The sequence below is a fragment of the Procambarus clarkii genome, chromosome 49, assembly GCF_040958095.1.
Source record: "Procambarus clarkii isolate CNS0578487 chromosome 49, FALCON_Pclarkii_2.0, whole genome shotgun sequence".
NCBI lineage: Eukaryota > Metazoa > Arthropoda > Malacostraca > Decapoda > Cambaridae > Procambarus > Procambarus clarkii.
This window is the reverse complement of record NC_091198.1, coordinates 17,061,902-17,074,734: the sequence shown is the minus strand read 5'-3', so window position 1 is coordinate 17,074,734 and position 12,833 is coordinate 17,061,902. Positions and strand designations below refer to the sequence as shown.

The 12,833-nt window shown below is 46.3% G+C and overlaps 1 protein-coding gene and 1 long non-coding RNA gene across 4 annotated transcripts in view; one reads left to right on the top strand and one right to left on the bottom strand.

Annotated features, from left to right (window-relative positions):
* The window catches only part of LOC123763220 (serine-rich adhesin for platelets), a 67,080-nt gene that overhangs the window by 42,797 nt on the left and 11,450 nt on the right, over window positions 1-12,833 (top strand). For all 3 annotated transcript variants that reach the window (XM_069303036.1, XM_045750280.2, XM_045750279.2), the window contains exons 2-3: window positions 515-2,003; window positions 12,218-12,431. In XM_069303036.1, the coding sequence (XP_069159137.1) occupies window positions 1,980-2,003; window positions 12,218-12,431 (238 nt within the window). In that variant the 5' untranslated portion in view covers window positions 515-1,979. The remainder of the gene's footprint in view (window positions 1-514; window positions 2,004-12,217; window positions 12,432-12,833) is intronic.
* Window positions 1-12,833, bottom strand: part of LOC138351331 (uncharacterized) — an 84,418-nt gene that overhangs the window by 69,904 nt on the left and 1,681 nt on the right. Inside the window, exon 2 of the long non-coding RNA XR_011222432.1 lies at window positions 6,017-6,060. This is a non-coding gene — a long non-coding RNA (uncharacterized lncRNA). The remainder of the gene's footprint in view (window positions 1-6,016; window positions 6,061-12,833) is intronic.

Here is a 12,833-nt window from a genome sequence, read left to right as displayed (position 1 = left end):
TTATATTTGACAGACATAAACATCTTGGATAATTATACATGATGACCAGACCACACACTAAAAGGTGAAGGGACGACGACGTTTCGGTCCGTCCTGGACCATTCTCAAGTCGATTGTGAATGAATATGTATAATTACACAATTATACATATTCATAGTGCAGGGTCCTTCAGGGTACTGGGTCGACCCAACTTGGTTGTAAGGGCTAGGCCACTACGACCATATAGCACTGGGAAGGGGTCAGGATAAGGATTTGGGATGGGACGGGGGAAAGGAATGGTGCCCAATCACTTGGACGATCCAGGGGGATTAAACGCCGACCTGCAAGAAGCGAGACTGTCGCTCTACCGTCCACCCCAAGTGGTTGGGCACCATTGCTTCCCTCCGTCATATCCCAAATCCATGTTAATAATGCATGTTTAATTCCCAGCTTGTATTTGAGTATGAACTATAGTGTACACCATACACCATACTGTAGTGAGCCGTGGAGTGACGAAACTGTTGCTGTGTTTCAGGAGTGATGGCTATAGCACCCAGCTGGGACCTAGAGGAGCAACTGTGAAGCAGTGACACAGTGGACACACCTGTGATACAGTGGCCACACCTGTGACACAGTGGACACACCTGTGATACAGTGGCCACACCTGTGATACAGTGGCCACACCTGTGATACAGTGAGCACACCTACAGGGGCATCACACCCTGACCATCTGCTTCTCTCAACAGTCTGGCTCACTCTCCCAGTCTTACGGCCGCTCTACCAGTCTTACGGCCGCTCTCCAAGTCTTACGGCCGCTCTCCAAGTCTTACGGCAGCTCTCCCAGTCTTACGGCAGCTCTCCCAGTCTTACTGCAGCTCTCCCAGTCTTACGGCCGCTCTCCCAGTCTTACGGCAGCTCTACCAGTCTTACGGCCGCTCTCCCAGTTTTACTGCAGCTCTACCAGTCTTACGGCCGCTCTCCCAGTCTTACTGCAGCTCTACCAGTTTTACTGCAGCTCTCCCAGTCTTACGGCAGCTCTACCAGTCTTACGGCAGCTCTCCCAGTCTTACTGCAGCTCTCCCAGTCTTACGGCCGCTCTCCCAGTCTTACTGCAGCTCTACCAGTTTTACTGCAGCTCTACCAGTCTTACGGCAGCTCTCCCAGTCTTACTGCAGCTCTACCAGTCTTACGGCAGCTCTCCCAGTCTTACGGCCGCTCTCCCAGTCTTACGGCCGCTCTCCCAGTCTTACGGCCGCTCTCCCAGTCTTACAGCAGCTCTCCAAGTCTTACGGCCGCTCTCCAAGTCTTACGGCCGCTCTCCAAGTCTTACGGCCGCTCTCCAAGTCTTACGGCCGCTCTTCCAGTCTTACGGCAGCTCTCCTTTTCTATCATTCTAAGACTGAAGGTTTATCTTGAAGTACTGCCTCGTTATCTACTGCCTCGTTATCTACTGAATCGTTATCTACTGCCTCGTTATCTACTGAATCGTTATCTACTGCCTCGTTATCTAAAGAAAATCTCTTCATGACAAGTTTCTGCTCGTAATTGAGTCTTTGGTTATCAACCCCAATGATGCATCAGATAGTGACTGCGGTGCGCCAGAATGCATTACTCTACTGAATAAACATTATACAATTTGTATAATAAAATGTGGATTTTAAGGATAAACTTGTGTTGTAAAACAGGATTAAAAAGGAACATTGCATATAGGGAGAAGGTGAGTGCAAGAAAGTGAGAGAGCGCGCCAAGAGTACAAGAGACATGGAGGCTCTTGGAGCCGCTTGCCCGCCTGGCCAAGTTTCCCGCGCATAATGTGGCCCAGGTGGCGGGGTGTCGTCGTCCTTTACTGCGCGTCGGGCCCCCCCTACACTAGGGGGCACCGCGCCCCCCTATTCTGCCCCCTGTCTTCCCTCACCCCACCACTACCATGACTGACACACCCACTTACCAGTCTTCCAAGCGACAGTTCGAGCTCCCTGTTCTAGTCTAGTGAAGAAGACATGCCGCTCAAATCTCCAGTCAAGGTGAGCTGCTCGAAATTGTTTCGTCTTGGAATTAATTTTCCTACCTTGGTCTCCTTCCTGTTGTTCTCCACTTAGTCTATCTTCATTATCTTTTGTCATCATTGCAACAGGTTCGCCAGGGCTGAGGGAGCAGAGCTATTCCTAGTTGACCAGACCACACACTAGAATGTGAAGGGACGACGACGTTTCGGTCCGTCCTGGACCATTCTCAAGTCGATTGAGAATGGTCCAGGACGGACCGAAACGTCGTCGTCCCTTCACCTTCTAGTGTGAGGTCTGGTCAACATACTTCAGCCACGTTATTGTGACTCATCGCCTGCATCTATTCCTATATTTTAATAATTATTATAATTAGATTACGCATTCAGCAATGGTTTACAATTTCATAATATATTTATTTACAAATGCGAACAAGCCTGAATGGTCCCCAGGACTATATGCAAATATAAATTATATATACAAATATAAATTGCCCGAAACGCTATGCGTGCTAGTGGCTTTACAAGATTGTGAATTCAACTTAATTTCTATGTTCTCTGCTGCCCACAATGTACTTTCTTGTATATAAGTAAAATAAAATATAAAAGAAACCTATAACACAGAGAACTCTGAGTAATATGGACCATATTACACACACGAATGGCAGTACGGTGATATATCAATAAACATGTCTGTCTGTCTGTAACGAATGTCTGTATATATATATTCGTTATATCGATGGTGCAGTGGACTAGAGTTCGCCTGGGAACATCCAGTACATGGGTTCGAATCCTCATTAAGGCCCTTGTGGATGTGTTCAAAAGGGGCATATTGTCACTGTGTCGTAGACGGATGTGTTCTAAGATATCTTAAGTTGTTTAGATGCTTTAGAACCAAACAACGGGCGGGCACTAACTTAAGTGCTGCATTACTTAAGTCACGAATAACAGGCATGGGGCCAGATTCACGAAGCAGTTACGCAAGCACTTGCGAACGTGTACATCTTTCCTCAATCTTTGGCGGCTTTGGTTACATTTATTAAACAGTTTACAAGCATGAAAACTTGCCAATCAACTGTTGTTATTGGTATAAACAGCCTCCTGGTGCTTCGGAGCTCATTAACTGTTTAATAATTGTAAACAAAGCCGCCAAAGATTGAGAAAAGATGGACAGGTTCGTAAGTGCTTGCGTAACTGCTTCGTGAATCTGGCCCCAGGCTCAATCTTAGACCCGGTTATACTCTTGACTAACATATCAACATATCAGCATATGATATGCAATGGCCTGACGGCTGAGTGAACACCGCTCGGGATTAGTAGTCCTGAGGTTCCGGGTTCGATCCCCGGTGGAGGCGGAAACAAATGGGCAATTTCTCTCACCCTGATGCCCCTGTTCACCTAGCAGTAAACAGGTACCTGAGAGTTAGACAGCTGCTACGGGCTGCTTCCTGGGGATGTGTAACAAAAAGGCGGCCTGGGCGAGGACCGGGCCGCGGGGACGCTAAGCCCCGAAGTCCTCTCCAGATAACGCCAAACAAGGCAGTTACAACACTCTACAGTTAACAGTTGACGACTTAACATAAATAACAGTAAACTGTTCAAATCTTTCATAGATGAACTCAATGTTGATCAATTCATAACATACAAGTATCTTCTTGAGGTTATCTTGAGATGATTTCGGGGCTTTAGTGTCCCCACGGCCCGGTCCTCGACCAGGCCTCCACCCCCAGGAAGCAGCCCGTGACAGCTGACTAACACCCAGGTACCTATTTTACTGCTAGGTAACAGGGGCATAGGGTGAAAGAAACTCTGCCCATTGTTTCTCACCGGCGCCCGGGATCGAACCCGGGACCACAGGGTCACAAGTCCAGCGTGCTGTCCGCTCGGCCGACCGGCTCCCCTCGGGGAAGTAAGGGAAATGAAGGGAAGGGAACTATCAAGGAAAAAGCGCTAAGTCATTACGACCATATAGCACTGGAAAGGGGTCAGGATAAGGACTTGGAACAGCCCACATACTCGTCCCTAATCCTCATACTCGTCCCTACCCCCCACATACTCGTCCCTACCCCCACATACTCGTCCCTACCCCCCACATACTCGTCCCTACCCCCCACAAACTCGTCCCTACCCCCCACATACTCGTCCCTACCCCCCACATACTCGTCCCTACCCCCCACATACTCGTCCCTACCCCCCACATACTCGTCCCTACCCCCACATACTCGTCCCTACCCCCCACATACTCGTCCCTACCCCCCACATACTCGTCCCTACCCCCCACATACTCGTCCCTACCCCCCACATACTCGTCCCTACCCCCCCACATACTCACCCCCCCCCCACATAACAGTGTCTGAGGCAGTGATGGGCTGCTCCAGTGATAGTGCAGACTTTCTACTCCTTACAGCTGTGAACTTCTCATAATTAGCCACACACAAGAACACATCTAGACTGTCTCAAGGCGACCCAAGCACCGTTCCCTGCTCTTGTCTACTGACCCCACACACCTGCACCTCCCCTGACCCCACACACCTGCACCTCCCCTGACCCCACACACCTGCACCTCCCCTGACCCCACACACCTGCACCTCCCCTGACCCCACACACCTGCACCTCCCCTGACCCCACACACCTGCACCTCCCTGACCCCACACACCTGCACCTCCCTCACCCCACACACCAACACCTGCAGCCTCTACACCCTCCACACCAACACCTCCAATAAACTCCCGGCAACATGGTAGATATTTTACCATTTATCTTACAATAGAGCAGGGCAAATCCTCAGCAATTTGATCATGTCATATTTACTAAGACCCGGAGCCCTCACTCACCGTATGAGGCAACGGTGATGAGGCAGATGATATAACACTTATTTACATATGTAAATACCCTGTCCCACACATGTGATATGTACTGCTGAGGGCATTGTTGTATTTCCTGGTCGTCTCTTCAATACCGAGGTGAACCCGGTTGTACGCCTAATGGCAGACTTAAACATCACAAGGGATGTGATCTAGTTACAGACTGGAACAGTCTGTTTGGGACAGGATAGAAACTTGATGTTCCAGACATCCTGAAGATTGATGTTCTGTCATGTTAGGGATCCCAAACATCCTGTAGATTGATGTGAATCTGGCCCCAGGTTCATAAGTGCTTGCGTAACTGCTTCGTGAATCTGGCCCCAGGTTCGTAAGTGCTTGCGTAACTGCTTCGTGAATCTGGCCCCAGGTTCGTAAGTGCTTGCATAACTGCTCCGTGAATCTGGCCCCAGGTTCGTAAGTGCTTGCGTAACTGCTTCGTGAATCTAGCCCCAGGTTCGTAAGCACTTGCGTAACTGCTTCGTGAATCTAGCCCCAGGTTCGTAAGTACTTGCGTAACTGCTTCGTGAATCTGGCCCCCTGTCTTTACTTCATCTCTCTTCACAACCTCTCCTCCCTCCCTAACCGCTTCCATTAAATAATCAAACTATCCCTAATTGTCCTAGACACCAATAGACTGACAGTTGTTTAAAAGCTAATTTATAAATAATTTGGTTATTTGGCTCAACGTACTGAGCCCATTACCACATTTGGTAGCTCAGAATGTAGCTCATTCTACTCAGAATACAAAGCTACCATCTGAATTATATTATAACACTCTATGGGCTCGGCCACGCACATTTCACAAGCTGCATGAATATTGGGGGCGTAAAGGCATGCTTGGAGCCGACGCCAATCACCCTATGACAGGCTCCCTACACCGACCTGTCACCCTGCAAAGTTTAATGAGGGTTGCATCCAACCTTTGACGGAACAGACAGAACTCCTCTTTTATATTAACTAAATCTACGAAACAGAATATGTAGTATGTCAGTTTATCCAATGTTGGAGACCAGACACTTAGGGATAGCCTCACTTAGTTTGGGAAGAAATTGCTTGGTCAAAGTCAGCATTAATGAAACGAGTACCACGTGGCGTGGCGCCAAAGTGACCCCCATCCCCCAACATTATGGACTGACCATCAAAATGAAGAACAAATCCAAATAATACTTACCACAGAGGTCGGATGGACCATGGTATCGCCGGGCATACCATCAACTGTAAATTAAAAATATATATTGTATATAAATTATATATATATTGTGTGTATCTATAATTGATAACAATAATTTGTGCAGTACATATCAATAATTTCCATATTTCACTGACAGTTAACCAAAGGATCTATTCTTCAATTATTATATACGAGAATATATAGAGTGATATATGCAGACTTTACAGTATATCGCTCTACTCAGATAATACAGTACTGTATATTGCTCTACACAGATTATACAGTGATGTATAACGCTCTACTCAGATTATACAGTGCTGTATATCGTTCTACTCAGAAAATACACAATATTGTTCTTCTCAGATTATACAACAAATCATTCTCACTACTACTTCCTTTCTCTCTAATTCAGAAAAGGATTTACATTGACCGACCATTTATAACCATTTATAGTACATAAATGGTCATACAAGTCTGTATGACTTTGTATGGTCATACGAGTCTGTATGACTCTGTCCATACGAGTCTGTATGACTCTGTCCATACGAGTCTGTATGACTCTATGGTCATACGAGTCTGTATGACTCTGTCCATACGAGTCTGTATGACTCTATGGTCATACGAGTCTGTATGACTCTGTCCATACGAGTCTGTATGACTCTATGGTCATACGAGTCTGTATGACTCTATGGTCATACGAGTCTGTATGACTCTGTCCATACGAGTCTGTATGACTCTGTCCATACGAGTCTGTATGACTCTATGGTCATACGAGTCTGTATGACTCTGTCCATACGAGTCTGTATGACTCTATGGTCATACGAGTCTGTATGACTCTGTCCATACGAGTCTGTATGACTCTATGGTCATACGAGTCTGTATGACTCTGTCCATACGAGTCTGTATGACTCTGTCCATACGAGTCTGTATGACTCTATGGTCATACGAGTCTGTATGACTCTATGGTCATACGAGTCTGTATGACTCTATGGTCATACGAGTCTGTATGACTCTGTCCATACGAGTCTGTATGACTCTATGGTCATACGAGTCTGTATGACTCTATGGTCATACGAGTCTGTATGACTCTGTCCATACGAGTCTGTATGACTCTATGGTCATACGAGTCTGTATGACTCTATGGTCATACGAGTCTGTATGACTCTGTCCATACGAGTCTGTATGACTCTATGGTCATACGAGTCTGTATGACTCTATGGTCATACGAGTCTGTATGACTCTGTCCATACGAGTCTGTATGACTCTGTCCATACGAGTCTGTATGACTCTGTCCATACGAGTCTGTATGACTCTATGGTCATACGAGTCTGTATGACTCTGTCCATACGAGTCTGTATGACTCTATGGTCATACGAGTCTGTATGACTCTGTCCATACGAGTCTGTATGACTCTATGGTCATACGAGTCTGTATGACTCTGTCCATACGAGTCTGTATGAATCTATGGTCATACGAGTCTTCACCCGTTTAATTGACGTATTGTGGTATGTTTAGTATTAAGAGCATTAAGAAATATATTCCTAAGATATCAGGAATCTCACCATCTCTTGCGAGTACTGTGGCTGAGCTGACAGCGTTCGGCATTCCCAGTCGACGGACCCGAGTTCGATTCCCAACTGATAATTTCTTTCACGTGATGCCGCTGTTCACCTATCAGTACATAGATAACGTGGGAATAGGTGATAGCGGGGTGTATCGTGAGGTTGTATAGGTGATAGTGACCCCTGATCCACCACACTGTGTACAGTGAGTAACCCGTACTGGTGAAGCCTACACAGTACCCCATACTGGTGAAGCCTGCACAGTAACCCGTACTGGGGAAGCCTGCACAGTAACCCGTACTGGGGAAGCCTACACAGTACCCCGTACTGGGGAAGCCTGCACAGTAACCCGTACTGGGGAAGCCTGCACAGTACCCCGTACTGGGGAAGCCTGCACAGTACCCCGTACTGGGGAAGCCTGCACAGTACCCCATACTGGGGAAGCCTGCACAGTACCCCGTACTGGGGAAGCCTGCACAGTAACCCGTACTGGGGAAGCCTGCACAGTAACCCGTACTGGGGAAGCCTGCACAGTACCCCCATACTGGGGAAGCCTGCACAGTACCCCATACTGGGGAAGCCTGCACAGTACCCCGTACTGGGGAAGCCTACACGGTCAAGGTAAACAAAGCAGGCGTCAGCCTTGGTGCCCCAGCTGAGGGCGCGTGAAGTTCAGTGAGAAATAACTACGGCCCAAGCGGCCCGGGTCGCTCCAGACAGGAGATTAGGGTCACGTCTGGCTCTTATCACGATGCTGGGTGAAGGAAGACTGCTTTCATCACCTTTAATGCTCCAGTAGTTATTTTCATTTGACAGATAAGCGTTGGTTCGTGTTAGAGGTCGAGCCAACTTCAGGCATTGTTTGCATATATATATATATATATATATATATATATTACTGGAGCATTAAACCTGAGGAATATATATGTAAATATATAAACCTGAGGCATATATATATATGCATGCTCCTCTTAGCATTTAGCGTCACTTACTGCGTATTTGCCAGGTGACTCAGGCATCAGGAAGCGCCTCATTACAACCGACAGTTGCCAGAGCGATACAGCAACCAACTGTAGCCTAGGCTACCACCTGTAACCTATTATAATTTATCACTCGACAATGATTGAGCGGTAGTTACGGGTCGTGGGTCGCATCAACACGTCTGCACTCATCTTCTACCTCACAATAATACTCATAATTAAACGAACACAAAAAAAGATAAGTGAAAAGGTTTGAATAGTTAAGATAATAAAAGTCGGTCATGTTTCCTCCCGCCCTGGAAGTGGCGGGAACCCTCTCCAACGGTCACAACGGTCACAACGGTCATAACGCCCCAACGGTCATAACGCTCCAACGGTCACAACGCTCCAACGGTCACAACGGTCACAACGCTCCAACGGTCACAACCCTCCAAAGTTAGCTGGGTACACTTGGAAAACTAGCAGAAAACTGGAAAACTTATTCCCCATATAAATAGTATAAATTTTGACCTTACTGTTGCCAATCGGCGCAAATATAATGTTGAGAGCATTTAGTTATTGCGAAAGTGGAAGCGTAAGACAGTGAAGCAAAACAGTGACTGTGAACCATAAAACAGGTGAAGCAAAACAGTGACTGTGAACCATAAAACAGGTGAAGCAAAACAGTGACTGTGAACCATAAGACAGGTGAAGCAAAACAGTGACTGTGAACCATAAAACAGGTGAAGCAAAACAGTGACTGTGAACCATAAAACAGATGAAGCAAAACAGTGACTGTGAACCATAAAACAGGTGAAGCAAAACAGTGACTGTGAACCATAAAACAGGTGAAGCAAAACAGTGACTGTGAACCATAAGACAGGTGAAGCAAAACAGTGACTGTGAACCATAAAACAGGTGAAGCAAAACAGTGACTGTGAACATAAGACAGGTGAAGCAAAACAGTGACTGTGAACCATAAAACAGGTGAAGCAAAACAGTGACTGTGAACCATAAAACAGGTGAAGCAAAACAGTGACTGTGAACCATAAAACAGGTGAAGCAAAACAGTGACTGTGAACCATAAAACAGGTGAAGCAAAACAGTGACTGTGAACCATAAGACAGGTGAAGCAAAACAGTGACTGTGAACCATAAAACAGGTGAAGCAAAACAGTGACTGTGAACCATAAAACAGGTGAAGCAAAACAGTGACTGTGAACACAAGACAGGTGAAGCAAAACAGTGACTGTGAACATAAGACAGGTGAAGCAAAACAGTGACTGTGAACATCGTAAGTTTCTTCCCAGGAACCCTTCCCCAAGTGTGGTAATTAAGTAGCGATTAACCGAGAATATTGTGGCAAGAACCAAATGACTTAGGAAGATATACAAGGGCGATAATATAGAGAAAATGATCCGGAAATTAGATGCAATAACCGAGTGAGAAGAGGAGGAGAATATGATGAAGTTAGTACTAATAATAACTAAAGTGGGACCGATTATCTAGAAGGATCTCCAGCCGCTCAATTATGCATGGATGAAGCAGAATGAAAGGCATCCAGCTTAGTAAAGGTAATGTCACATATGGAAATGTTACATTATAGGGACAGAATGAGAGAAAAAGATGCAAGTATGATAACGAGGATATCATTATGCTCAAGAATTGAGGAGTATTCTCCAGATGGAACAGACATGGAGATCATATACCTTGAGAGAAAAAAAAATTAATATTTTTGATTATTAAAATATTATTTTAATTAAAATAATAAAATATTATTATTTAATTAAAAAGATTACAGACCTCCACAGGAAGACATAAAAACAGTAACGAAATGTGCAAAAACATCTCGTTCTGTCCGGGAGTCGAACCCGTGGCAGCCATTCCTCTAAAGAAGTTAACACACATTATCCAGCACGTGAAGAATGAACAGGTGCCAAAAAAGAGGCACAATATTGACTTCCACCGTAAAACTAGCGATTATAAAGACCCCTGCAGCCCTGCAGACCATTTGACTAAATGGTCAAATTGAGTGGACCATTTGAGGAGCCGGTCGGCCGAGCGGACAGCACGCTGGACTTGTGGTCCTGGGTTCGATCTCAGGCGCCGGCGAGAAACAATGGGCAGAGTTTCTTTCACCCTATGCCCCTGTTACCTAGCAGTAAAATAGGTACCTGGGTGTTAGTCAGCTGTCACGGGCTGCTTCCTGTGGGTGGAGGCCTGGTCGAGGACCGGGCCGCGGGACACTAAAAAAAAAAGCCCCGAAATCATCTCAAGATAACCTCAAGATAACCACTGTCGCGTTTTCTGTTCGTGGGGTCCTGTAGTTGGTTAGGTTAGGGTCAGTGTAGTACAAGAGCGTCTGACGTTGGGATCGCTGGCCACAACGGCCTGATGTACAAGTTTACACTAATTACACACAGAAATCACAATAGCGTGATGCATCAAATAAACAAATCCACAAGGGCCGTGACGGGGATTCGAACCTGCGTCCGGGAGCATGAGATTACGACAGCGTCTGGGATGCTCCCGGACGCAGGTTCGAATCCTCGTCACGGCCCTCGTGGATTTGTTCATAAGTTTACAGTAATGTTCAGCAGCACGTGTTACTACACTGAACACTATAGTCTTCTCTAACAACCCAGCTTACGAGAAATCACTTGCACAATGATACACAACACTGTAGGTGCGCCACAATTTCCCAATGACATACCTTGAGGTTACCTTGAGGTGCTTCCGGGGCTTAGTGTCCCCGCGGCCCGGTCGTCGACCAGTCCTGGTTACTGGACTGATCAACCAGGCTGTTAGACGCGGCTGCTCGCAGCCTGACGTATGAGTCACAGCCTGGTTGATCAGGTATCCTTTGGAGGTGCTTATCCAGTTCTCTCTTGAACACTGTGAGGGGTCGGCCAGTTATGTCCCTTATGTGTAGTAAGCATACGATCCATTTCATTCATTAATCATATGAGACTAAAAGAATCTATTTTTCACAGGTGGTTAAATGCTCCTTGTGTTCGTGACTTTGTCTTTGAAACAGTTCATCCTTATAGAGTTGTTATCCTGTTTCCCTGACACACTAACAACTGTGTTGCTAACAGGAAAAGCCCCGTTAGACTGCACGATCTAGCCAAGCTAGCCGATGAGCACGAAACCATCATTAATCATCTCAAATTCATTTGAGATGATTAAATGGAACGGCCTACCCGCCGAAGCCATAAATGCCAAAAATGTGTTGATTTAAAATCTACCTGGAAAAGATCACGGCAAATGAGGGAGGGCACTTCGACAAGTCACTGGCTTCCTGTCCTCGGGCCAGATTCACGAAGCAGTTACGCAAGTACTTACAAACGTGTCCATCTTTCCTCAATCTTTGACGGCTTTGGTTACATTTATTAAACAGTTTACAAGAATGAAAACTTGCCAATCAACTGTTGTTATTGTTATAAACAGCCTCCTGGTGCTTCGGAGCTCATTAACTGTTTAACAACTGTAAACAAAGCCGCCAAAGATTGAGAAAAGATATACAGGTTTGTAAGTGCTTGCGTAACTGCTTCGTGAATCTGGCCCTTCGTCGAGGTAACTAGGGTTAGCGACCCTTAGGTAACTGGGGTAAAATATTTATTTTTCAACTCTAAAAAAACCTCCGGAATTAACATGATTCCTTCTTTACGGACATCTCAGCAATCGGCGGTTCAACACCTGAGACGGCCGAGAAGTCCTGACCTGTGGGCGTGGCTACGGGCTTGGTTGTGGGCGTGCGTGGTGGCGTGGGCGTCCGTGGTGGCGTGGGCGTCCGTGGCAGCACACGCAATGCCTCAGGAGTTCCCAGAGGCCGCTGAAGACAACCACTTCATCTTCGGACCCGATGGAACCTATTCCTTCTCTTACGACACTGGTGAGTAGATGACCCCTGTGTTGTGTGTTGAGTAGGTGACCCCCATACACCTTAACAGACAGGTGACCCCTGTGTACCTTAACAGACAGGTGACCCCTGTGTACCTTAACAGACAGGTGACCCCATACACCTTAACACATGAACCAGCCAGGAATATTTTCAATCCATCCTTACAGACAGCTCAGCTAAGTATTAACATTTCAAATGTATGAGAACTATATTAATTATAATACATCCTCATAAAATACAACAAAATACACGCTGCAGTAAGACGATGTATGAATTGTTGCCGCCGGAAGCGGCTAGTTTGTGCACCCCATACTCATGCTGTGAGTGGTAGCGCAAAAAGCATTAGAGAGGGCACAAAAGATCATTATCATAAGACCTGTGTCTAGCCTGGAG